The sequence below is a fragment of the Ascaphus truei genome, chromosome 2, assembly GCF_040206685.1.
Source record: "Ascaphus truei isolate aAscTru1 chromosome 2, aAscTru1.hap1, whole genome shotgun sequence".
NCBI lineage: Eukaryota > Metazoa > Chordata > Amphibia > Anura > Ascaphidae > Ascaphus > Ascaphus truei.
In genome coordinates this window covers 446,421,796-446,449,272 of record NC_134484.1, presented here as the reverse complement: position 1 = coordinate 446,449,272, position 27,477 = coordinate 446,421,796, and the positions used below count along the sequence as shown (strand labels likewise).

Sequence of the window (27,477 nt, the reverse complement as noted above, 5' to 3'; positions counted from 1 at the left end):
AGTACCCCATTTCACCACTCAACCCATCCTACCTGGTCCCACCATTGGTGTGTCCTAGGTCTCTGATTATATGTAGTGAGTGCTCTCATAGTAGAGGTTCTGTTCTTTTGTTGTATACCCTAGCCAACCCCAGATTGCAGCACCGCTTGTTCACATACTGACATAGCAGTTGCGAGGGTTCAGTTTTCCTTTCCCCCATTCCCCATCCTTTCCCCGGTATTAGTGCTTTGTCCCGATTACAGAGGACGCAATTTCAGAGGCTGCCCAGATTTCGATCACAAGATAAGCAGATGGGTTCATTTATCCAATATCAGTTCAGACATGTTTAATAACGAGTTGCAGGAGGGTGTGGAGAGGGTTATTGCGAGTCTGGCAGTACGGGCCTAATTTAAGGGGGGTTAAATAGCCTTTGTCGCGGCAGCAGTTAGGGGGTAAGTGCTTATCCTTGCCAGAAGGGGCTCTGGGCTGTTAAAGCCGGGGATTGAGGCGAGGGGCGAGTCACTGGGACGTAACTTAGGGGAGCCGTCTTGTGACGCCGGCTCAAAGCCCTGGTGCCCTTTACTCAACCCATTATCTGAGCATTCTGGCAGGGACTAGCAGTTACGCTATCTTTATAGCCGCAGCCTTTTATACCTCCAGATCGTGTCTGTCATTATTTGTATATTTTTGTGGGTAATGGAAAAAGGGGAAAGAGGGGATTCTGGCGCCTCCCTGGTCATGCTACTCAGGTGCAGGCAGATCTGTCCAGGATCATCAGAATAGTCTTCCACACAGATAGGAGATAGAAAGGAAGGAATGGTCACTACTTCCTAGTAAACCAAAGCAAGTTGTTGATGAATAAAAAGTTCTTTATTACAAAAAGCTGGACATCATGCAAACAACTCTGACGCGTTTCATCCCTTAGAAGGGACTTTACCAATCATAGTAAGTGGTGACTCAGATGTATAACATATTAACCTCAGCTAGTCTGATAGGAAACATACAGGCATATTTATATTTATACAATGAACAGTGTATATACAAAAAACAATGTGAATTTAAAAACAAGAAACATGATGATCAGCAATAATATTTAAAAAAATGAATAACTATCATGGAAAAATATATAGCAGATATTAATTAGATTTATAAATCATGACCATTATTTTAAACTAAATAATATAGTATATTATATAGAGAAATCATTACATATGTATGAAGAATATGAACCAAAGATAAAATAAATAAAGTATAACAAATATATAATAATAACAGTTAATCTGAAAGAAAATGTTTTAATTCCCAGTCTGAATTCATTCCAAATGGATGGAGAGTATCGACCATATATATCCAGTACATTTCTCTTTTGTTTAGCCTATTCTCCCTATTGCCACCCCTTGGGTGATGGGGTATATGTTCGATGGCTGAGAAGGAAAAATTACCAATGCCCCCCATTGGGCATTGGGAGAAATGTCTGGATACCGGATGGGTCAAATCCTGTTTTTTTATTAAACGAGTATGTTCGGCTATACGTAGTCTCAACGATCTAATCGTGCGGCCCACATATCTGTGGCCACACGCACATGAGAGAACGTAAATAACATAGGATGTGTTACAGTTTAAAAAGTTTTTGATGTTAAACTTCTTTTTCTCTTTTGAGTATGTAATAAACTTTGCAGGCAATGCATACTGACACATAGAACAATTTGCGCAGCTGAAGAACCCCTTAGGTATGGTTGTGATTCTGGGACTTCGAGCCTTTGAGTCAAAAAGACTGGGAGAAAGATGAGCGGCCAAGGTCTTAGCCTTGCGAAAGGTAAACCTTGGACCACTGGACAATGAAGGACCAATATCCTCATCTAGTAAGAGTGTGTGCCAATGTTTTTGTATAATTTTAGAAATTAATGATGACTGTGAACTGAAAGTAGTTACAAAGAAAGGACTCTGTGTGGTATTATTTGCCATATTTTTTGATTGTCTAGGCTTTTTTAATCTTGAAACAGTTCGTTGAATAAGATTGTTTCTATCCATAGAATCCGCTCTCAAGAAGGCCGCATCTAAATCTTTGGTAGAGTAATCCCTGGTCACAAATCTGTCTTTTTCTTATTTATACCTGCTGGAGACTCCAATCCTAGTTACACCTGGACAGTGATTGCATATTATATGTGATTGTTTAGCATTGGAACTCAGGAGTTCACTCTCCATTTTTTTCTTCCACACAGATAGTATAACCCCGGATGAAGCTCCTGTGAGTGAAACATGTAGGGTGAATGTGCAGACCCTTTTGAGCCCCTTGAGCTGTGTGGAAGACTATTGTGAGGATCCTGGACAGAGATCTGCCTGGTCTCTGTCTGCACCCGAGTAGCATTCTTAGTGGATGGCCACCACAGCTGCCAATTCCAAGAGCAAGTGACCAGATCATATCCACTTTCTGACCCAGGGTGGTCCACATGCCTGCACATCTAGTACTTATGCAAGTATATTACTTTTGAATTTCTGTTTATAAAACAATCTGTACTGTGCCCTCTCTATCCTGGTCGCATATGGGAATTACCTCCTTATCCTGTTCCTGAGGAATAACCACTAGCATGCATTGGAAGAAATTTTCTATGAGTTGGTGACTGAATAACCACACACAGCCTATATTTTACTTCTCAATTGTGAGTGAGATACCTCCTATTGCCTTCCCAGCGTTTATTTATACAGCAAGGCCCCGCTTCTCGGTGCCTCGCTTTTCGGCGATCCGGCGGTACTGAGACGGGGGCCGCCATGTCTGCACATGCGCAGAAAGGGGTTTTTGACAATGTTGCGCATGCGTAGAATGGCGCATTTCCAGTCTGCGCACATAACGAAAATCGCAGATTGCGCTTTCCTGCGGGTCCTTAGAACAGAACCTGCCGCTTGACTGGGGCCCTCCTGTACGTTATTGCACTATTTTGTGTCTTATTTTTCCATATATTTGGAGAGTGTTTGCACTTTTGCACTATTGCTTAAAAAAAAAAAAAAAAACACAAATTGGAATTTAATTAGACCTTTTGAAAGCAAGAATACCCATAGCACACATACCGTAATATGCTGTTTCAAGCACTTGCATTGTAAGGCAAATAAATAAGAGAATCACTTACTATTTTCTATAGTTGGATCATAGGAGTCAACAAACTGGCCTTCAACAAACTGAATTGTCAATGAAGATTTTCCTAGAAGACAAAACAAAGTTAATGTAACAGGTTTTATCTGAGAGACTAATGGTTTCCCTAAAATCAGTATTTATAGGATAATTCAGGAAAGGTATTAGAGACAACAACCCACAGAGGAAATGTGGTATGTATGGGTGTTGTGGCTTTAGTCGGTTAGTTCCAGCTCCCAAATATGGCTATGACCGGATCCAAAGATGTGCAACTATGTCGCAGGACAATTCCAGGGGGAAGTAGGAGTGCTGCCTGTTCTCATGTTGGAAAACAAACTCTGGTATTTGGAAACCCATGAAAAGTTAATGAGACTGGCTCTTGGAACAATGACAAAAGTGAAAAAATAATGCGTAATAAAGTACGTTAGGAAACAGAAGCAGCTGCAGTTTGTTACTTATTAGAATTCATACCTTTTATAACAGATAAACATAAGATAGGAAAGCCAGTTATTTGTACCTACATGTTTTTGTATCTAAGTTTTGGGCCTAACCTGGACCCTGATAAAGATCAATTTTTATTTTTGCAAATAAATTACTGCAGAAGACTTCAGTGCATCGCTTTATTGGACAATGTGTTTACAGACGCTCTACCCTTAGCACACCCAGACGATGATAGTTCTCAATAGCAAGTGATTAGCACTAATATATAGCGATTCAAATTTAGTTAGATTAGCGAATTATGATATATGAATGCAAAATATATTGCACTATGAAAATGTCTAAACAGTGTGTGTATAAACAAGGTTATTAAATATACAAACAATACAAATTACTGATGTCCAATTACAAAAGTGGTGGACTTGGATCGCTTCTTGGATGTAACAAATCCAAAGTATAAATTCTGTATATAATAAAAAAAAAAAAAAAAAGCTTTATTGTGTAAAATACTTCCAAAACTAATCAATGCACTCGCAAGGCTAATGTTTACTGTAGTTGAGTGGATCAATGAAGGCGCTGCACAGGATATGGAGGGTCTCAAAGCAACCAAATAATGTCTCGAATAGAGCACACAAAAGCTGACCTTTGCATGATTAAGACAACCTTCAGTGGCTCCTCTTCATTGATCCACCGGCCAGTAACCTCTGAGAGTGGTCTTAAATCTACAGTAACCATTATCCTCAAGTGCATTTCTTTTGTGGTTTGATTCAAATTTTGTAACTATTCTACATGATGGAATGCGCACTTCTGTTTTGAATATACACACACACACACACACACACACATTAGTGTTCGACAAACCTATACATTTGCTCGCCCCGGGCGAGTGGATTTAACATCGTGGCGAGCTCCTATTGGCCCAAGCAGCACACGTTTGGTACTAGGTGGCGAGTATATTTTTTTGTTTGGCGAGTAGATTATTTGGTGATTTGTCGACCACTGTGTAGGGGTGGGGAAAGGAGAGTGGGGGGGGGGGAGAGAAAGGAGAGTGGGGGGGGGGAGAGAAAGGAGAGTGGGGGGGGGGAGAGAAAGGAGAGTGGGGGGGGGGGGAGAGAAAGGAGAGTGGGGGGGGGGGGGGGAGAGAAAGGAGAGTGGGGGGGGGGGGGGGAGAGAAAGGAGAGTGGGGGGGGGGGGGGAGAGAAAGGAGAGTGGGGGGGGGGAGGAGAGAAAGGAGAGTGGGGGGGGGGGGGGAGAGAAAGGAGAGTGGGGGGGGGGGGAGAGAAAGGAGAGTGGGGGGGGGAGAGAAAGGAGAGTGGGGGGGGGGGAGAGAAAGGAGAGTGGGGGGGGGGGAGAGAAAGGAGAGTGGGGGGGGGGAGAGAAAGGAGAGTGGGGGGGGGAGAGAAAGGAGAGTGGGGGGGGGGAGAGAAAGGAGAGTGGGGGGGGGAGAGAAAGGAGAGTGGGGGGGAGAGAAAGGAGAGTGGGGGGGGAGAGAAAGGAGAGTGGGGGGGGGAGAGAAAGGAGAGTGGGGGGGGGAGAGAAAGGAGAGTGGGGGGGGAGAGAAAGGAGAGTGGGGGGGGGGAGAGAAAGGAGAGTGGGGGGGGGGAGAGAAAGGAGAGTGGGGGGGGGGAGAGAAAGGAGAGTGGGGGGGGGGAGAGAAAGGAGAGTGGGGGGGGGAGAGAAAGGAGAGTGGGGGGGGGAGAGAAAGGAGAGTGGGGGGGGGAGAGAAAGGAGAGTGGGGGGGGAGAGAAAGGAGAGTGGGGGGGAGAGAAAGGAGAGTGGGGGGGAGAGAAAGGAGAGTGGGGGGGAGAGAAAGGAGAGTGGGGGGGAGAGAAAGGAGAGTGGGGGGGGGGAGAGAAAGGAGAGTGGGGGGGGGGGAGAGAGAAAGGAGAGTGGGGGGGGGGGAGAGAAAGGAGAGTGGGGGGGGGGGGAGAGAAAGGAGAGTGGGGGGGGGGGGAGAGAAAGGAGAGTGGGGGGGGGGGGGAGAGAAAGGAGAGTGGGGGGGGAGAGAAAGGAGAGTGGGGGGGGAGGAGAGAAAGGAGAGTGGGGGGGGAGGAGAGAAAGGAGAGTGGGGGGGAGGAGAGAAAGGAGAGTGGGGGGAGGAGAGAAAGGAGAGTGGGGGGGGGAGAGAAAGGAGAGTGGGGGGGGGAGGAGAGAAAGGAGAGTGGGGGGGGAGGAGAGAAAGGAGAGTGGGGGGGAGAGAAAGGAGAGTGGGGGGGGAGAGAAAGGAGAGTGGGGGGGGAGAGAAAGGAGAGTGGGGGGGGGAGAGAAAGGAGAGTGGGGGGGGGAGAGAAAGGAGAGTGGGGGGGGGAGAGAAAGGAGAGTGGGGGGGGAGAAAGGGGAGTGGGGGGGGAGAAAGGGGAGTGGGGGGGGAGAAAGGGGAGTGGGGGGGGAGAAAGGGGAGTGGGGGGGGAGAAAGGGGAGTGGGGGGGGAGAAAGGGGAGTGGGGGGGGAGAAAGGGGAGTGGGGGGGGAGAAAGGGGAGTGGGGGGGGAGAAAGGGGAGTGGGGGGGGAGAAAGGGGAGTGGGGGGGGAGAAAGGGGAGTGGGGGGGGAGAAAGGGGAGTGGGGGGGGAGAAAGGGGAGTGGGGGGGGAGAAAGGGGAGTGGGGGGGGAGAAAGGGGAGTGGGGGGGGAGAAAGGGGAGTGGGGGGGGAGAAAGGGGAGTGGGGGGGGAGAAAGGGGAGTGGGGGGGGAGAAAGGGGAGTGGGGGGGAGAAAGGGGAGTGGGGGGGAGAAAGGGGAGTGGGGGGGGAGAAAGGGGAGTGGGGGGGGAGAAAGGGGAGGAGAAAGGGGAGTGGGGGGGGAGAAAGGGGAGTGGGGGGGGAGAAAGGGGAGTGGGGGGGGAGAAAGGGGAGTGGGGGGGGAGAAAGGGGAGTGGGGGGGGGAGAAAGGGGAGTGGGGGGGAGAGAAAGGGGAGTGGGGGGGGAGAGAAAGGGGAGTGGGGGGGGGAGAAAGGAGAGTGGGGGGGGGAAGAAAGGGGAGTGGGGGGGGGAAGAAAGGGGAGTGGGGGGGGAAGAAAGGGGAGTGGGGGGGGAAGAAAGGGGAGTGGGGGGGGGAAGAAAGGGGAGTGGGGGGGGGAAGAAAGGGGAGTGGGGGGGGGAGAAAGGGGAGTGGGGGGGGGAGAGTGGAAATTTCAATATTCCGCAACAGTTGCATTCGGAATTTGAGACTAGCTGAAAAAAGGTCAAAAGGATGGGATTTTGCAGTGTTTGAAAAATTTCTAAAGAGTGAATATCTACAGTATACCAGGTGATTAAGAACTGGGCTTATAAGTTTTCGAAGCTTGAAAGCACTTCGAGGAATAAGGCTATGTCTAGCTTCATTTTTATGGGAAAGAAAAAGCTGCACTATAGTTGGATTACTGTTGCAGGAACAATGTAAGGACACGTGGTTTGTCCGACTAGAGGCATTTTATTAGCCTCAAAAAAGGTGGAAAAAAACAGAGCTCATCTTCAGCATTTAAATGGTTAACAAAAACAAATCCTTGATAAGGGCTTGGCCCTTTACCCATCAAGGGAAAGTCAAGTCCATGATACACAGGAGCAAGAGATTCAATATAAACACAGTATTGAAGGTTTTTCCCCAGCCAGAGTTTTAGGAGGGGTCTCTGGTTCAGACAGCCAAAACAGAGCACCGAGAGATGCATACTTTTAAAGACACTAACAAGGTGAGCAGGCTAATCAAGTTAGCTCAACCGTTAACCATACTGCTGCGGCACAGTTTATTCGAGCATTTGCCCGTTCTGTGCCGCAGCAGTAGCCTGGCGCGCGCCCGAGTGTGACGGGCGCGCGCCGAAGCAGCGGAAGAGCGCCCTCCGATCGGGGCACTCTCCCTACCGCTGCCGGGTCCGCCGGGTCCCCCGGAACACCCTGCCGCTGTCCCGCGATCGCGGGACACCAGGGCTCCCTCGGGGAGCCCCTGGACACGCATGCAGGGGGCGCACGCTCCCGATGACGCGTGACCGCGCGTCTATGACACGCGGCACGCCGAGGGGCGGCCACTAGCAAGCCGGGAGATTTCCCGGCTTGCGGTACCGACCACACTTCAATAAAGTGTGTCGGTAGTGTAGGTCTCCCATGCATAACCGTCAGATAGGGAATCCACCGTCACATAAATTCCGAAACGTGAAATCACGAAATAAAACTTGCGATTGAGGAAGCTGTGCCAAGAGCCCACTTGTAAGGTTTGAATCGGAATTAACGGTTTGAACGTGCAAACGAAATGTTAGCCAATATAAAAAGGTGCAATGTCACTTCCAAAGAAGTTTTGTTTATTTTTTGCCCTTTTACTCACTCATGATTACATAATGAAGCTTAGTCATTTCAACACTTGCAGAAGCGTGTATATATTAAAAAAAATTTGGGACTACTGATTTTCTAAAATATTGGTTAACGGATTATGGCTACTTACTGGATCTCAGTTGCATTGGTCTTTGTTTTGTTTCTTTGTTAAACCAAGTACTGTAACCACACCTACCTACATGAGAATTGCAGCAAGCCTATATAGCACTAAAATAAATGTGTAATTAATGTAGCTCGAGATAAAGTACAGACTTAAAATTACATAGTTGATGAATAACCTAGTGCCTACTCCATGGTACAGTAAATAATGAATTGCATGTAGGGCTCCTGTGAACATAAGACAAAAAGCATGAAAGTCAAAAAAGGAGCAAGGAAGTCCCAATAGTCAAACTGTCTCCTCTTTCTGACCTTGTTCTCTTCTGCTGGCCTTCATTACCTTTAATCAGTAATGTGAACTATTAATTTATTTATAGTCTTATTCCTTACCATTTAATAAAGTCAATAACTGCAGAAGAATGTATTTTCAACATAATGCCTAGTCAGTAATAAAAACATGTGTGGTGCTTACCACACTTGTAAAAAACACGACTTGCTGTTTGTCCTGAAGAAACAAAAAAAAAAAAAAACTAAAATATAGTTTATGGATAATGTTTTTTGGGGGGAGGGGGAGGAATTCAGAAATAACCATGTTTCTAAATGAGAAAAATGCAAAACAAAAAAATATGGGGTGTGCGCCCTTATGCGCAGGCGGCAGAGGGTAGCACGCGGGGGCATGCGTGCTCTTGCACACTCCTTACGTTCCTCATTCTAATGTAGGAAATTTTGTCCTATGACAATTTACTAGTTTCCCATCAAAAAATTGCCATAATATTTTCATATGTTTAAAATAAACAAATCTTAATTCTTTAAAGCATTTAAAAAACCTCGTACACCAGATATGGCAGAAACTTAGAATGCAGACTACCGATACAACAATGGGGACCAAATGGTTACAAACTTTTGTTTTCTGAGGCCTCGTTCAGGGTGCTGGCCTGGGAGGGAGGGCGTGCTTACGTGCGAGCTGCCGTGGGACACAATGTATTCAAATTGAATACTGATTGTCAGGGTAGCAGCTGCCCTGTCTCCGAAGTACGGAGTTGACGCTGGCTACAGTTTCAATAAACAACCCAAGTAGTTTTTTGAAGCTGCAGCGTCGTCACTGGGACCTCGGCAGCCAATGAAATCATTCTTGAGAATGATTTCAAGACTGCAACTTGGATCCCTAAGCTGCCGTCTGTAGCCCCGCCCCCTCAACTCCTGAAAGTCTGCTGGGGAGGATGAACACACATCGCCCAGCAGACTGCCGCCCGCCCTCGCGAACGCCCGCCCTCCAACTCCTGCCTCTGGCACCCTGAACGAGGCCTGAGGAAGCTCTAGGAGGGGAACACAGTTTCCCAAAAGTGGCAATGAACCATGGGCAGCCTATCAGAGATGAATACCAACTATCGTTCGAGTATACATAATCTACCAGATCAAAAAAAGGATAACCGAAGGATCAAAGAGAAACAAATATGGTGATGTGCTTTACATGTGAAATAAACAGGGCAAAGATAAATTAATTCCATTGAACCTCTAGATCCACACTGACACCAGCATATACCCAAGGACGCAGGGTATATAGCTTAGTCGGGTACGACTTAAGTACCAACGGAGAGTTTATAGCTTGCCTCTGATAGTGAGAAGTGGCATTCTGATTGGTACGCTAAGAGATGTCCTTCCCGCCACTGCTCCAGGGAGATATTTATTCAACAGCTATTCCCAGCTTAAAAACATACAAGGGTTTGAAAATGGCCTCAAAGCAATGAACAATTCAATGTAAACTAGAAACTGAAACCTTCCCAATGAGCCAAAAACAGAAAAGAACGCAGACCGTTTGTTTCTTTTGAATGATGGGAATATATGCAACATAAACATGGTTTCTTTCTCCTTTCATACAGCCTCATTTTGAGTTAGGGAAAATAAGTGTATAAAAGATAGATCTTATGCCATTTATTAAAATATAAAGCCCATGATTGTTATATAAACAAATCTTGTGTGTAAATATTGTAGAAAACCAGTATTGTATTTGATTGAAATGGTCTTTTCTAATGTATAATTTTATTTTATTGTATACTAGGATTTTTTGTTTCATATTTGAAAATATTTTTCCAATACAATTTATTTTATGTATGCATTTTAGATATTCTATATAAATTTTTTCAATTTTGAGCTCTTTCTATATAACTGATATGGAATGTATGTGATGCAGTCATTGATTTTACTACTCATGTGTTACAAGGGTGCAATTAATGATCAATGGAGGTCACTATTTTTTGTCCTCTAGATAGATTACCATTGCATTAGTCATGTTTTTTTACTATGTTTTATCACTGTATTATAGCTATGATAATATATATTTGCCAGATCACATTTGTTTACAGATTCAAATATGAGCCATGACTGGTCAATAAGAATGAAGCATGGACTACATAACAGCAGTGAGATCAGCATGTCATTATCCCTTTAAGTGGACATGAACCACGTAAAGCATAGGGCACATTGTGGGAACGGTGCTACACCAACGGAATGGTGCCGTCCCATGAACAAGCAGATTAGGAGACGTACTTGCTACACCGATATCCTGCTCAGAGGCGATCCATGCGACTGAACCATCTGAACGACAAGTGCAACTGCGGAAAGATCTGAACGAGTCAGTTTTGGAACCCATACGAATGAGACGTGTGAGTGACGCATTTAAAGAGCTATCCATCACGGAGGCACCTACGACACAGGATTTGAGGAGATTGAGATGGTGTATCTATCCAGGTTGAGAGCGATCTGAACAGGAAGGTTGCCCGATCAGATGTCCAGACTTTTTCTTGGAACAGTGATGCATGCTTTTAAAGCTTTTTTTTATTGTAAAAAGGCAACTTATCGATGTGGTTGTTTTCTAGTAAAAATGTAATATACTAATGCATATCTTTTGCACTTTCTTCAGGGAAAATAAGGGGTCTGAATTTTGGGAAAAAAAAGTGAAAACATTATAACACCAAGGATTGTCAGAGCAGAAACAAAGAGGGTGGAAATTACAGGCTGGAACAAAAAGATTGAAAAGGGTGATCTGAGAAGGAAAATTAGGTTTAAAAAAAAAAAAAAAAAAAAAAAGTTTACTTGTGGAAACAGGTTCTCAAATGTACCAAAGTATGACCAATAGTGTGTTTTTTTATTTTTTGTTAGGAAGCCTTATATTGTGCAGATTAGAATTTATGACAGACCGGGGCAACAGCATCTTAGAAATCATGAACTACAGACTAAAGACCATGCTTTCCCCCACTGCTTAGAACGAAGCAATGTGAACAGATACTATTCCTCGAGTATTATACAGTACCAAATGTGGACACCAGAAAAGCAATAGGCTTATAAAGACACAAAATACATACATACATACATACATACTACGGTGGAATTAGATTCTTAAGGTTAGGAAGCAAAACAATATGATTTTAACAAACAGAATATGGTCAGTAAAAAGTAATCACGCCAATATTCTTTATGAAGAATGAACCAAAAATTCATTTTAGCTCCAACCCTAGCAGCGCCATGGTCAGATGGGAAAATTAGCGAGGACAGATGGCAGCTATGACTAGCACAATTTGAAATGACAAATAAGGGAGTGGAAATAGCCAACTCTGGTATACCAACACATCAGCTAAAATCCAAAAGAATTTAGGTCCTAGAAGTCATGTTGGAAGAAGCAAAATGGATCACCTTAACAGTTTCTTATAATATCACTAGTCTGTTAGGGACAAACCTGGCCTGGTCAGAATGGTCTATAAGTGGAAGGAATTTATAGTCTATTAGCAACAAAAGCTAAAGCAATTAAGGAGATTGGGCTCCAACTACTGTACTACAATTGGTGGGATCCATCCACTTTTGAAGAACCAATGTTATAGTAGCTCACAGCATTTGCTGTAGAAAGGAGGGAATAATTGATGGAATTTACAAAAAGCGTAAAGATGGGAGTCAAGTATATACAGTATTTTTCTTAATAGGCATGATTAAACCCATTAGGACTTGGTGCCCAAGAGACCTTCAAATTCTTGATTAGTCCATTTACAGAAGATTATTCTTGGAGTACCGGTAGTCACTATTCAGGGGAAAGAGGTGAATTACAAGATAAATAATGTAACATAGTGGGGGGGGGGGGGGGGGGGAGAAGAGGGGAGAGAATTGTTAGGAGCACTATGAGCAATATTATAAAGACGTGAAGAGTTAAAATTCCTGACCAATTTGGGACTGAAAATTAAAGAGCCCTCCTTTGACTTAATGGCCCTAATGAAGTTTTGTTGTGACACTTTCAAGCATTGTAGCCTCGTCAACTCAATAACATTTTAACATTTAAAGCTTACAGTATCTGTGATAAGGCAAGAAAATATTCAGTATTTTTTACCAACTACAAAAATATCGTGGGTCGGACAACTAGTCGCAAAAACAATAAATCTTTGTAACATTTGCGATCTGATGAAATAAATAATGCTAAATAATCCATGATTGTGAGGGTGCAAAGGTCAGATTTGTTGGTCTCAAATTTAGGAGTAAGCAAGTGAAAAATACTCTGCGGCAAATTCACCAGAACACATGGAAACAAGTCATGTTATTCTAAGATGTGGGGATAAAGATATGCAACGTCTTCTATATTCAGGCATATTTTAATTGAAAAGAAAATATATTTTTTTCCTAAAGCCATAAAAAAGGTGTCACTGTAGAATGATATGGGGGGGGGGGGGGGGGGTAAGTGTAGGAGTTAAGGTGGTGGGTTTATCTAGTTTCCAATACAGGACATTTTAGGATAAAAATCATGAATTTAGATAGTCAACCAGGAGAGAGTCCGCGAACTTTGCACGTATTAAAGAGTGATTACATTGTCGGTCACATTTTGCTACAGTATGTGCGCCAACTACATATTTTTCTTCGTAAACATCCCAACGCCCTGTAAGTACACCTTGACATTCATTTTGGGTGGTGGCAGCATTTTAAGGTATAATTGATGAGCATATTTGTAAAATACAAGTTTTACCATTCAAAAATAGCTCAAATTATATATAGAGGTTTATATATATATAAAAAAACAAAAAAACAAAGACAGGATTAAAAATGCTGTGTGAACAAATTGTGGCAATACGCGATTTGTTTCAACTCCAGCAGACATGGAGTCCATTACAGTAATCTATTTCTGTATTCACATACAAGAGAGGTCATCAACTTGGTGAGAACCACCACATCCCCCAAGGGCAATGATGCAATGTTTTTTCCCGCATTTGAATAGGTTTAAAAATATTTAGTCCATGTATAGAATAATTGAATTGTGTGGTTTAATACAGAGAAATATTGCTAGAATGGATTCACTTGCACACGGAGGAAAATGGGATTTCCGGTTGTGACCCGTCTTTCTGCACAATGTTGTAACTCATTAGATATTTGCATGCTAACAGGGCGCGTTCGCTTCATTTACACACCGCATGGATTTGTGCAGCCCAAACAAAATTATTATTATTTTTTTTTAAATATTGCATATTCAAATTGCGGTTAAGTTTGGACAAGATTACGGTTCAACGAATACAGCGAGATGTTTTTCTTGCGACAATCCCCTTCTACATGGGAATGCCATTAAAGTTTAATAAACAGGATCCCCTTTCTCCCCTCCGGCTTGTGCGCGCTCCCCCCTTGCACGGCCCCAAATGACATCGCTGGGTAGTGTGACCACGTTGCCATAGCAATGTGACGTCACATGACCCGGCGGCGGCTTTTGACACCGGTTGCCATGGAGACGCGTCGTTGGAACCAAGGTAAGTAAACCAGTTACAGAGGGCGCTCACGATACCCGGCATTTATTTTAAATGCCTTCGGGGAAGCGCAGGGCCTCTATCCCCCCACCCCCCAAGACAATATACTGTCTAATCCCCCACTTTGCACACCGCTGGATTAGAAGCTGTGAAGAGCAGGGAATTGGTTTCACCGGACATAGGGGTTACAAATGAGACATGGATGCAGAACATCTTGTACGGACCTATCTGGGAAGGGAATCAGTGTCAATGTAGTTTTCATACTTCATTAACATATTTAAACTAAGAGGGGTTGGAGACAGGATAAAGCCAAACTTCACCCCTTCCTGGGAAATTACAAAAAGGCCTGCTTAGCAAATGTGGCAGCTACATTAAGAATAGCACTCAATATTTAGAACTATGAACTTTGCAAAGCTGTACTCAACCTGCCTTCAAGAGGTCAAATAAAAGGCTGATGTACACTGGAGGTACATAGTCATAAAATTAATGTACGTACTTTCTGCTCAAGTCAAGAGGCTACCATCTTTAATGTGAGGTTTTATAGGATTTTAGAAGTATAGGAGGCCGAGATGCATGGATTAATTACTCATCCATCTGTCTTGACTTCTGCTTATTCTGTAAAATCACAAATGTGTCTATTACATCATTGTTCAACTAGCATCTTAAAATGGAAAAAATAAAAAAAATAAAAAAAAAAATTAAAAAAAAAAAACCGACTTCATGATTACCATCTCAAGTGAAGCGGTATGATGACCATATTTTTGTTCAGTTTAATTTATCTGTGTTTAAGTTGAAATTTTTTAGTCTTACATCATTAATATTGGCACAAAAGTAGAACGACTCAGATTGCAAAGTGCATATTTTCATTGGGACTTTGTTTCATTGGGACTAACTTGTTGAAAACCCTCCTCGGTTACATTTGTTGAGTACGTGGGAAGCTTCTGCATTGTATGCCCACAGATCTAGCAAAAGCTCTCTGCACGTATAGGGACATCACTACTTTGTTGCTGCGATTTTTCTGGACTGCAATCAGCGTGACCTGAATTATCACAAGCTTATTGTACTCTATTTCACGTTGAAACTCCTGAGTTTTAGAAATGGTGACGACCTGATTCGTCTCGTTTTGCACCTAATTTTACAATTAAATAATTACTAGAGATCTGGTTTCCAGCTATCTTTCTTGTTAAAGCCACATCCATAATTCAGATACGTGTCCAATCTACCATGTTTACGGTACATGGCATCTATGCACCCAGTACTATGACTCGAGGACACTTACTACTGCATAAAAACACAAAGGAAAGATTGCTACAAACAGCATTAAAATACTCACGAAATGCCACTTTAAAAAATAAATAAGATTGGGAAGTACCTATAAAGAGCATCATTTATTTTAAATTTAATTATAATTCATGTCAGATCCCTAATTGGTGTAGAGAAAAAAAAAAAATATGAAGTGGGTTTTCTGCTTATAAATATACTTCTTCCCAAACATGGCCCTACCATCTCCTTCCACATTACTGTTGGAAGTACTATCATACACCCAGTAGCCCAAGCACGCTGCCTAGTGGTCACACTACTCACATTCAAAAACGTATCTAAAAACCTGTCGCTTTTTCCTCCACAGACGTTGTGCTCCGTCTTGATCCGGAAGCGGGCTGTACATTTGGCCCTGGATAACGTACCCTGGGCAAGGCCAGTTGTAAAACACATGGGGGGCAGGGAAAACCTTAAACATGGAGAGGGAGGGCCTACCCCAGTACCCATGCTGAAGGTACTGCAGGATGGGCCCTTGTCACACGTGAGACCGTGACCTGCATATGGGACACAGCTTGCAAGCGGTCCCACTTTTCACCTTCGCAAAGGTCCCCCAACAATATCTACCCTAAATCCGTCACCATATACCACTGGTCATGAACAGCACACAAGTGAGTACGTGTCTTAGATACAGTATGCAACCAGGGTTTATACACACTGCTACTCTAGCCAACTCACCTTTCCACTCCAAAAAAGGTACTTTCAATGAATATTAACATCTTACTCAATTTCAATCAAATCTGCACGCTACCACCACCACACTAGTATTCTACAAATAAAAATATGTAATTAATATCTGCCAGCATCTCAGGTCCCTGCTTATGATAGAAAAACCTATGCACTTAACACTAAAACCTAAATCTATTGTACCAAAATGTGTCTGAAAATGCAAATACTCCAGAGCGTGCAATCAGTTCATTTAGAGCCCAAAAGCATCACTTAGATGTTTTAATATATAAAAATACAGTGCTTAGATTACAGAAAAATGACTACAACATACAATTAACAATAAATGCAGGACTGTTTAAAAATAAATTTTTTTTTAAAAAAACCAATACATCATATGCCATAGGTTCACTGGCGCAGAAGTGAGACTTCACGTGTTGGCCCAAAAACACCTCTGTTGAAATCGGATTTTCATAACCTTTGCTCAGGCTTGTATCCTATTTTTCCCCCATTGAAACGTAAACTCACCGCTGTCATAAATCAACTGCGAGATTGACAGCTTTGATTGTAAAAGTAAAAAAAATAAAAAATAAATAAAAGACTTTTGAATTGTGCCTCAGTATATAACCGCACTCATAACGTCACCTCTGGAGGCACGCAAGTAGCAGCAATTGATTCACAACCATCTTAATCCTAAACCTCACGTGTCTAATAATTATATACCACTCAGTGCCACAATCAACCCCATATAACACTTAGTTAGGTACAGTGGATGTCACATTTATCATTTTTAAAGAAACCCTCTGTCATGAGATTAGGTATTTTAATCCCTCTGGTGTTTAAGGGGTTAATGGGATTGGAACATCTCAGATTTTTTTCCAGCTTTGTGCTAGGCTTCAAAATCCTGTATGGGCTCACTTTAAAAAGGCCAGATGGGTTGTATATGGCTGATAAGAGTCGAGATAAGGGCAGTGTCTGGAGACTTAGGTGTAAAATATGGCCCCTTTGACAACTTTCTGTAAACATGGTCTCCTTACAGCAAGCGTCAAAGCATTTCTCGGCAGGGGGTGTATAGATGGCATGGGACGTGGCTACAGAAGGTATCAATAGGGACCTGATTAAATATGAGAATATCATGCGACATCCTCTGAACATGCTAAACATTACGTGTGTATCCGTGGAACCGAGTCGCACAGGATTAGACGTTAGATCTAGCAGGTACTAGGAGACAGATATTAATATTCCTCTTAAAGTTAGTCTTAAAATGTTCATATTTAGTCTCATTCTGTCCGCCATGAGTGCCTGAATGTATTGATGTGTCCCGTGTGTAAGTACTAAAGTAGTGACATGAGTACATTTAGATATGGAAAATAAGTTTTACATTTCATTTGGTGGGAGGTGTGTTACGGTCGCAAAACTTTCACTCAGGGGCGTGCACGCAGCGTCGAAGAGCATGGGAGCTTTCTAGGTCTGCACCGTGGACTCAGTATAATTGCGGACATATGAGCCATCCAATCTCTGCCAAAATCGCTAAAGTACCTTCCCGAGCTGGCGGAATCCTCAGAGATGCCTCTCAGTAAGGAAGCTGCAGCCTCCCCGGTGTCCCTTTTTTTCCCCACCAAAAAAACCTGGCTTCCCTGCTGCAGCTGAAAGACAAGATGGCGCCCGCGCACTCACAGGAACATCAGCAGCCTGAAATGCCTTAAGAGGAAAACTTTAAGCAACCAGCCCAAGAACAGGAGAACACTCAAATCACTCCAACGGCTCTTAAAGAATTGTTTATGGAGATGCAGGGTGTTGTCCAAGTGGCCCTGAAAACAGAATTCAGGTCGGATCTTTCTACATTGACAGAACGGACAACGCAGCTGGAGAATAAACTCGAAAAATCTCTGCAGAGCCAGGGTTCAATGGAAGACCAGTTATTCGGGGGGGGGGGGGGGGGGCTGAAACACTACGCGTTTCGCCTACGAGTTCCTGACGAAGCCGTAAGCACTAACGGCAAAACGCGTAGAGTGTTTCAGTCCAGCAATACCCAAGAGAAGGAACACCGAGAATCCACTCCTACCATCAGGCCCGGCGGTTCGACGCACCGAAAGTGACGTGACTGGAGCCCTGGCGTGGATACTGTGTTCCGGTGAAGCGGAGGACAACGAGGAACCCAGGGGATCGCGACTCACTGTGTACCTGTTACCCGCTATCCATTTTCGCCTATCTTGAGCATACAGAGTATAAGCCTTCATTTGTATACCTATTGTCAGAATATACTACCGTCTACACTATATGGTCTTCTCTTTCTTGGAGGTTGGTGGCTGCTGCATATTCACAGGGCACATCCACCCCTAAAGTTGGATGGCTGCTTGATTTTGGCGACTTTCATGCGAGTAGTCATTTTTGAGCTTTTGCACATAGAATCACTGATTCTAACATTACTGTACTATCTGATGTTTTTTCTATCTTTCATGACTACGAGACACGCTCCCCTGAACTTTTGAAGAACATGCAATGTGCGCGGCAAGATTTTGAGCAGACCAAAAAAAAAAAAATGTGATTTTTTGCGTTACGGCGCGTCAAGTGAGCTTTTCCACCAATGAGGGCGACGCCTGGTGACGTCACTGCCCCAACGCCAAGAAACGCGTGTTAAGAGTCCTCAAATCGCTAAACGCGTGCGCACTATGGCCGTGTTGGGACTTGTACAATCTCCTCTTCAGCCACCGATGCATTAAAATTCATGAACAGTGAGGGCATACTGATTAAAAAAAAAAAAAAAAAAAAAGGGTGTGGTCAATCTGGGATTTCAGATTAAGGCAACGGTTTGCTTCTTGATAATGAAGTAGAACACCCCACAAAGTATTCATTGTTTGTGTTGTAATTTAGTCTGATCATTCAGCCATTGCCATCCTTTTTGATTCTGGAATGTTCTTGGTAGCTACATGACTAAAGATTGATGACTTTAAAGATTTTAAGCAAGATGTTATACTTTTTTTTATTACAGTAGTATTATGATTTAGCAAATTTAGTTTGCTTAATGCATGTATTTCGCCAGGCTCTCTAATTTAAGTTCTTGTCTAAGATCAAATAGAAGCTGAAGTTCAATAAAATTTGATATTACTCAGGGAAGACAGGCCCCATGGACTGACTGCAGTACAGCACGCATATCACAGATTTTTAGGAATTCACTGGAAATAGTAAAGTGCAAAAATCAGGCGCTGGTATCAAATTAATTGTGAACCAAGGGCAGTTGGTAAGTTCATCAAGAAATTGCTGAAGGTTAAAAAAATGTCAGAAAGTTCTAGTAAACAGGACTTTAGGTCTAGATTTGAATATTCATATTTTAAATATGCAATAAACTATTGCATGATCGCTGAAAGTCAGGCAATAAACCAGATGTTTGGATTCTGAAACATGAGGATAAGATAAAACCGTGAGTGGTTATAGGACTTTACATTTGAGCAAGTAGATTGAGAAATTAGCTGAGTTCACTTTAGTGATTGTAACTGTGCACATATTGTTTTTAGGTTCTAGTGAATGGAGATTGAAGTCACCAATAAACGCCCTGTTTCTATTCAGAGGAAATATCGTCAAGAAACTTGGACAAATCAGATAAGGATTGTAGTTGGGCCTTCGGGGTGGAGGTGCTAGATAGCCCTCATGTCATTTGCCAACACGAAGGTACTGGAGAGAAACCCAGTTTATGATTGCGCAATGAGGAGCTGGGCCACTGCTCGCAGAGTATTTTATATGTGCAAGAGAGGGGGCGACAACCTTTGTTTTAGGGTTATCCCAAAAACTAGAAGTCCCCTTTTTAATCTGGAGGTTGGATGTGTATCGTGCGTTCTATTTATCAAACACATTCTAAAATGGTAACATTTTATTTGGAAGGGAGGCGATTGTGGAAAGCCAAAATGTCCACAGGCACAATTGTATTGCTACAAATAAACAGGTTTGATTAATTTAATTAATAAGGGACAAATTTCTTGTCATAATTGTGGCAAAACATACAGGACCCCTATAAGCTCATATTGAACCCTCAAAATAAACACATACATACAGCTCAACCCAGTTATAACGCGATCTGTTACAACACGAATCAGCTTATAACGCTATGCAAGCGTGGCTCCCAATTTTCGTATTTATGAATATTTTACAACACGATTATTGGTATCTTAAATACTGTATTGTACAATGCAAACATTTGTACATTATTTCTAACGCGATCCGCTTATAGTGCGATGTGATTCTCTGGACCACAAGCACAGCGTTATAAGGGGGTTGAGCTGTACATGCGTATAAGTGTCAGAGGAGTGCTACTGAGCATGGCAATATATATTTAAAACCAGAGACAGAACATGACACACAGAGTTCACTGCTACATCCATTGACACAAATACACGTTACAGTGCCTATCTATCTATTGAATAAAACGGTCTATTAGTTTAACTCTTTGGCCAAAGTGTTGTAAGCCCTTGAGCCCCTCCAAGGCAGACCACGTCTCAAGGGTCCTAACACTAAAATAGATTCTTAACCTGTACATTATCAGCAAGAAAGATTTATAATAAAATCTGTCAAAAAATTAGTTGCATAGTTCTAAGTCTATTTTAGTGTTAGGACCATTGAGACGTGGTCTGCCTTGGAGGGGCTCAAGGGCTTACAACACTTTGACCAAAGAGTTAAACTAAAAGACCATTTTATTCAAAAGATATCTATATCTAGGCACTGTACCATGTATTAGTGTCTTTGGATGTAGCACTGAGCTCTGTCTGTGTTTCATGTTCTGTCTCTGGTTTTAAACATACATATATTGTGGCTATTTTGGGGGTAGAATATGAGCTTATAGGTGTCCTATATGTTTTGCAATTCTTGTTCAGCTGGTCCTAGCTGATTTGGAGGGTGGCTCCTCCTTCCCAAGTTTGAAGCTCATCCCCTCCCACTATTAAATGGTTAAAAGCTCACTCCATCTCACCTTCCATACTCATGGGAACTTACATGCAGTTTGATTGCAACAAATCTAATACAGAGTACTTTTCCTGGTATTATACAGGTTAATAAGAGCTTCAATCAGACTTAGACTATGCAACTAATTTGACATTTATTATAAATCATTCTTCCTGGTAATGTACAAGTTATTAAGAATCTATTTTAGTGTTAGGACCCTTGAGACGTGGTCCGTAATTATGGCATCCTTAAAAGGAGTTCTATGTGAAAGGTAAAAGTTTACGTGTATACATTAATTGAAGCTACAATTCCACCAGTAGATTTTTCCTCCTACACATATGGGATTACACATTTTGGCAGTGCCCCACGTACTTCACAAATTAACCTACATTTATAACCCATAAAAGTTCATGAAAAGTACCCCCTTCCCAAACCATATTGGGGGGAGGGGGAGGAAATGGAGAACTGGGTTACATTGTGTGCAATAGTTCAAAGACCACAATACCAGCATTTCACCATCTACTTTTAGAAAATATAACTTGTGCTTTATTGCTTTGTTACTCTAGAAAGTTAGTAAAAATTGTGGAGCAGCATAATCTGACTAGCTTCAGGACAAAAACCATTAAACCAACATATATTGGTGTATTGTATATAAAAAATAAATAAAATTAAAAAAAAAAAAAAAAAGTAAAGTACAATTGTCACCCCAGACTAAATCTGGATAGCCATAGCCAATACATTGCAAAATAAAAATCCAGGTGACCAACTGTCAGAGGTTATTAAATAAAAATAAATAGGTTTTCAGAGATGCGGCTCAAAGAGGACACATGCCTGTTTACATGAAAAAGTTAAATAGCTAATCAAATTCAGGGGGGGAAAAAAAAGCTAGGGGATCGTTTTTTTGTTTTTTGTTTTTTTAACGGCAGTATAGCAAGTTTGAGTCCGTAGCAAGAACAAAAACGTGTGGGAGCTGACAATTGGAGCAGGAGCTTCCAAAGTTACTCCCCGTTGCTTTGCATTCACAGCAGCAGCGCCTTGTGGGACGTGACTAACAAAGCTATCTGCACAGAGCTAACAGATATTAGAGCTATTAACAGAGCTATCTGCACACGCTGAGGTGCAGTTTGGGGCCTTAGGCCGCGATTACAGTAACCGCAATGGCGTGCACGAACAAAAGGCCGTACCTCTGAGGCTGGCCATAGAGTGCGCATCTCATACAGACAAAATTTTGAGTTTGTTGCGTGACGCCTTGGACCTCAGTGCACGTATCGCGCGAGCGGCAGGCGCAAGTGACTTCATGCGGCCACAAGCATGTGTTTCCCTCACGAGCTTAGGACTAGTGTTGTACCGGGGTAGTGAGTTTGGAAAAAAACAGGTAACTGGTACCCGGCCAAAATCAATAGTTCTACCCGGCTGGGTATCCGGTTAGGCACTTACCTGCAGGGTCGCGGCAACATCTAGGAACAGCAGCAGCAGACCTGTGGCGGTGGCAGCATCGGAAGTGTCTTCAGCCGGCGTGGGACAGCAGGAATCTATTCCACAGCACCGCAGCAGGTACGCAGTGTGTGTGTGTGTGAGCCGCCGGGGAACCACGTGACCGGAGGGTTCTTATTGGACAGCAGGCTGTCCAATAGGAACACTCCTTCTCCGGTCACATTGTTCCCCGGCGGCTCACACACACACTGCCTACCTGCTGCGGTGCTGTGGAATAGATTCCTGCTGTCCCACGCCGGCTGAAGACACTTCCGATGCTGCCTCCGCCACAGGTACGCTGCTGCTGTTCCTAGATGTTGTCCGTCGCTGGCTGAAAGGTAAGAAAGGTAAGTAATAAGATTATTTTCAGCTACCCCGACATTACCAGGCGCCGGGCCCACTTCTCAGTTGCCGGGTCAGGGTAATGTCCGGGTAGCTGGAAATGTGCCGGGTACTCGGTACACCACTACTTAGGACCCTAAGCTGCCTAGGATCGGTCAAGCAGTTAGTAATAGTCAAGAGCGGTGGGGGGGGGGGGGGGGGGGTGGAGAGAAGGGGAAAGATTAGCAGAACATAAGGATAGAAATCACTACAGATACATATAGAGCCCATTTGGCACAGAACATTTTAAAATATAGAAATAGGTATATACACCTGCTGCAACTATGTGCATTGCGGCACATCCCCTACTGCCACGAAATCTGTTTCCGGAGCAGCTGTCTCAGGTCTGGCATACACATGACACTGCACTTGGAACCCTGCGCTGCTTGTTGGTAAAGGGGGGCTTAAGTTGAATAAAGCAGCTGTATTCACTACAGGTCAAGTCACCACTATGCTAATGGGTGGGGGGGGGAGAGAGAAGGTGGGGGGGGGGGAGAGAGAAGGTGGGGGGGGGAGAGAGAAGGTGGGGGGGGGGAGAGAGAGAAGGTGGGGGGGGGGAGAGAGAGAAGGTGGGGGGGGGGGGGGGGAGAGAGAAGGTGGGGGGGGGGGGAGAGAGAAGGTGGGGGGGGGGGGGGAGAGAGAAGGTGGGGGGGGGGGGGGAGAGAGAAGGTGGGGGGGGGGGGGGAGAGAGAAGGTGGGGGGGGGGGGAGAGAGAAGGTGGGGGGGGGGGGAGAGAGAAGGTGGGGGGGGGGGGAGAGAGAAGGTGGGGGGGGGGGGAGAGAGAAGGTGGGGGGGGGGGAGAGAAGGTGGGGGGGGGGAGAGAGAAGGTGGGGGGGGGGAGAGAGAAGGTGGGGGGGGGGAGAGAGAAGGTGGGGGGGGGGAGAGAGAAGGTGGGGGGGGGAGAGAGAAGGTGGGGGGGGGGAGAGAGAAGGTGGGGGGGGGGAGAGAGAAGGTGGGGGGGGGGAGAGAGAAGGTGGGGGGGGGAGAGAGAAGGTGGGGGGGGGGAGAGAGAAGGTGGGGGGGGGAGAGAGAAGGTGGGGGGGGGAGAGAGAAGGTGGGGGGGGAGAGAGAAGGTGGGGGGGGGAGAGAGAAGGTGGGGGGGGGAGAGAGAAGGTGGGGGGGGGAGAGAGAAGGTGGGGGGGGGAGAGAGAAGGTGGGGGGGGGAGAGAGAAGGTGGGGGGGGGAGAGAGAAGGTGGGGGGGGGAGAGAGAAGGTGGGGGGGGGAGAGAGAAGGTGGGGGGGGGAGAGAGAAGGTGGGGGGGGGAGAGAGAAGGTGGGGGGGGGAGAGAGAAGGTGGGGGGGGGAGAGAGAAGGTGGGGGGGGGAGAGAGAAGGTGGGGGGGGGAGAGAGAAGGTGGGGGGGGGAGAGAGAAGGTGGGGGGGGGAGAGAGAAGGTGGGGGGGGGAGAGAGAAGGTGGGGGGGGGGAGAGAGAAGGTGGGGGGGGGGAGAGAGAAGGTGGGGGGGGGAGAGAGAAGGTGGGGGGGGAGAGAGAAGGTGGGGGGGGAGAGAGAAGGTGGGGGGGGGGAGAGAGAAGGTGGGGGGGGGGAGAGAGAAGGTGGGGGGGGGGAGAGAGAAGGTGGGGGGGGGAGAGAGAAGGTGGGGGGGGGAGAGAGAAGGTGGGGGGGGGAGAGAGAAGGTGGGGGGGGAGAGAGAAGGTGGGGGGGGGGAGAGAGAAGGTGGGGGGGGAGAGAGAAGGTGGGGGGGGAGAGAGAAGGTGGGGGGGGGAGAGAGAAGGTGGGGGGGGGAGAGAGAAGGTGGGGGGGGAGAGAGAAGGTGGGGGGGGGAGAGAGAAGGTGGGGGGGGAGAGAGAAGGTGGGGGGGGAGAGAGAAGGTGGGGGGGGGAGAGAGAAGGTGGGGGGGAGAGAGAAGGTGGGGGGGGGAGAGAGAAGGTGGGGGGGGAGAGAGAGGTGGGGGGGAGAGAGAAGGTGGGGGGGGGAGAGAGAAGGTGGGGGGGGGAGAGAGAAGGTGGGGGGGGGAGAGAGAAGGTGGGGGGGGGAGAGAGAAGGTGGGGGGGGGAGAGAGAAGGGGGGGGGGGAGAGAGAAGGTGGGGGGGGGGGAGAGAGAAGGTGGGGGGGGGGAGAGAGAAGGTGGGGGGGGGGGAGAGAGAAGGTGGGGGGGGGGAGAGAGAAGGTGGGGGGGGGGGAGAGAGAAGGTGGGGGGGGGGGAGAGAGAAGGTGGGGGGGGAGAGAGAAGGTGGGGGGGGGGAGAGAGAAGGTGGGGGGGGGGGAGAGAGAAGGTGGGGGGGGGGAGAGAGAAGGTGGGGGGGGAGAGAGAAGGTGGGGGGGGAGAGAGAAGGTGGGGGGGGGAGAGAGAAGGTGGGGGGGGAGAGAGAAGGTGGGGGGGGGAGAGAGAAGGTGGGGGGGGAGAGAGAAGGTGGGGGGGGGAGAGAGAAGGTGGGGGGGGGAGAGAGAAGGTGGGGGGGGGAGAGAGAAGGTGGGGGGGGGAGAGAGAAGGTGGGGGGGGAGAGAGAAGGTGGGGGGGGGAGAGAGAAGGTGGGGGGGGGGAGAGAGAAGGTGGGGGGGGGAGAGAGAAGGAGAGTAAAAAAACACCAGGGGGCTCATTCTTTTAAAATCCACATGTAAGGCTTGTGCAACTCACCTAATGCAAGCCTGTCAGTCAGACACACGCATTGACAGGACACAGAGTCCAGAAAAAAAGAGCGCGCCTTCACAGGCCGGGACACCCCGTTGTACAAGGTGAGCCAGGGAACGTCATCTCATCTCCACCAACTCCCACCCCTCCGCCCAGTGCTCCCTGCTTTCTGGGAACGCCAAGCCCTCCGGCTGTCCGCGGCTCCCGCCAGGAGGGGGGTTGCGAGCACATACACCGTGTGCGGGGTTACCATTTCCCTTGGTATATATCGCTCGACCGGAACGGGGTGCCGCGTGAAAGCGCGGGACAGGCTGCAGCCACTGAACACAAGCAGGTGGAAATGGAGCGCGGCGGAGGCGCCCGCGAGGACACCTCCTGCCCGCGAGGACACCCACCCCCGAACCCCACCTCTCTAACGGCCGCCGGGCGCCTCCCCAGTTATTACACTTACCCACGGAGCGGTACCCGAGGATGGCGATCTTCCGCGACTTGGGCTGCGGCATCTTCTTGTTCTCCGTTTTCAGAGCCTTCCCCCAAATATATATGTAGAATTTTCTTGAATTGAACAAACTCGGGGAGGAGGGTTGGGGGGGAAAAAAAACACAGCAGAACCGGGAATGCGAAGACCCGGCAAGGGCAGCGGGAGTCGTCAACTGCCCGGCGCGCGCACACACCGTACGACCCGCGTCTTCGATAGGAAGCAGGCTTTGAGCTCGCGCCGATGTACGTAAACGCGTCAGCTATTTCCTCCTCCTCCTCCGCCTTCTTTTTATACGTGTTTGTTGTATGACGCCTCTCTGCTCCCTCGCCACACACACCGCCGCTGTCACCCGGAGGAAGCCGCTCCGGAAAATCGCTGCGTCATTCCCTCATCCGTAGGTGGCTGGGGGTTGTTCTGATTGGAGGATTGGCGAGGCAGGGAAGATTCGTCTCTCATTGGATGCGGGCTGTGCCACTCTGACAGGTGAAGGGGGAGGGTGGGGCCGCGATCGCTCATTGGTTCATCGTAGAGAGAGAGGCGGGGGCTGTGCGCGCTCCACGAGTTGTGAGGCCACGGTCCTAGTGCGTAGAAGCACTGCCCCCCAATGGGGCTGGACCTAGTACGGACCGTCGCGCTGCACACCAAGTTTTTCAAAACACATAGAAATTAAATTTAGGCCTCGTTCAGGGTGCAGGCTTCGGAGGGAGGGCGTGCTGCCGTGCCGAGCTGCCGTGGGACACAATGTATTCAAATTGAATACTGGTTGTCAGGGAGCAGCTGCCCTGTCTCCGAAGTACGGAGTTGACGCTGGCTACAGTTTCAATAAACAAACCAATTCGTTTTTTGAAGCTGCAGCAGCGTCACTGGGACCTCGGCAGCCAATGAAATCATTCTTGAGAATGATTTAAAGACTGCAACTTGGATCCCTAACCTCAGGTCTGTAGTCCCGCCCCCTCAACTCCTGAAAAAGTCTGCTGGGGAGGATGAACACAGACTGCCGCCCGCCCTCGCGAACGCCCGCCCTGCAACTCCTGCCTCCGGCACCCTGAACGAGGCCTCACAGTTTGCGACGGAGAGGTGGCCACGCCCCCACCGGCGGTTCAGCCAATGAGGACGAACCAGCCGCATGAGGTCATGTCCAGGCCCCTGGAAAACCCGAGCCACCCCCCCCCCCCTCTCCCCCAATACATCTACAAATATACCCCACTCCCCCCACCCTCTCCCCCAATACATCTACAAATATACCCCACTCCCCCCCCTCTCCCCCAATACATCTACAAATATACCCCACTCCCCCCCCCTCTCCCCAATACATTTACAAATATACCCCACTCCCCCCCTCTCCCCCAATACATCTTCAAATATACCTAACCCCCCAATACATCTACAAATATACCCCACTCCCCCACCTCTCCCCCAATACATCTACACATATACCTAACCCCCCAATACATCTACAAATATACCCCAATCCCCCCCTCTCCCCCAATACATCTACAAATATACCTCACTCCCCCCCCCTCTCCCCCAATACATCTACAAATATACCCCACTCCCCCACCTCTCCCCCAATACATCTACACATATACCTAACCCCCCAATACATCTACAAATATACCCCACTCCCCCCCAATACATCTTCAAATATACCTAACCCCCCAATACATCTACAAATATACCCCACTACCCCCCAATACATCAACAAATATACCCCAACTCCACCAATACATCTGAAAAATACCCCAACACATCTAAAAAATACCCCAACCCCCCCAACACATATATAAAATACACCCCCAATACATATAAAAATCAGACTTACCTTGGGGATTATCTCATGTGGCTGCAGGGGGGGTGCGGTGTGGTGGCTGCAGGGGGGGTGCGGTGTGGTGGGGGCAGGGGGGGTGCGGTGTGGTGGGGGCAGGGGGGGTGC

At 46.5% G+C, this 27,477-nt stretch overlaps 1 protein-coding gene across 1 annotated transcript in view; it reads right to left on the bottom strand.

The window, feature by feature from the left end:
- RHEB (Ras homolog, mTORC1 binding) overlaps positions 1–25,958 on the bottom strand; it is a 53,392-nt gene extending 27,434 nt beyond the window's left edge. The window contains exons 1-2 of the mRNA XM_075587900.1: positions 25,515–25,958; positions 3,105–3,176 (exon numbers count right to left, since the gene is read on the bottom strand). Coding sequence (XP_075444015.1) covers positions 3,105–3,176; positions 25,515–25,566 — 124 coding nt within the window. The 5' untranslated portion in view covers positions 25,567–25,958. The remainder of the gene's footprint in view (positions 1–3,104; positions 3,177–25,514) is intronic.
- Between the last annotated feature and the right edge of the window lie 1,519 nt (positions 25,959–27,477).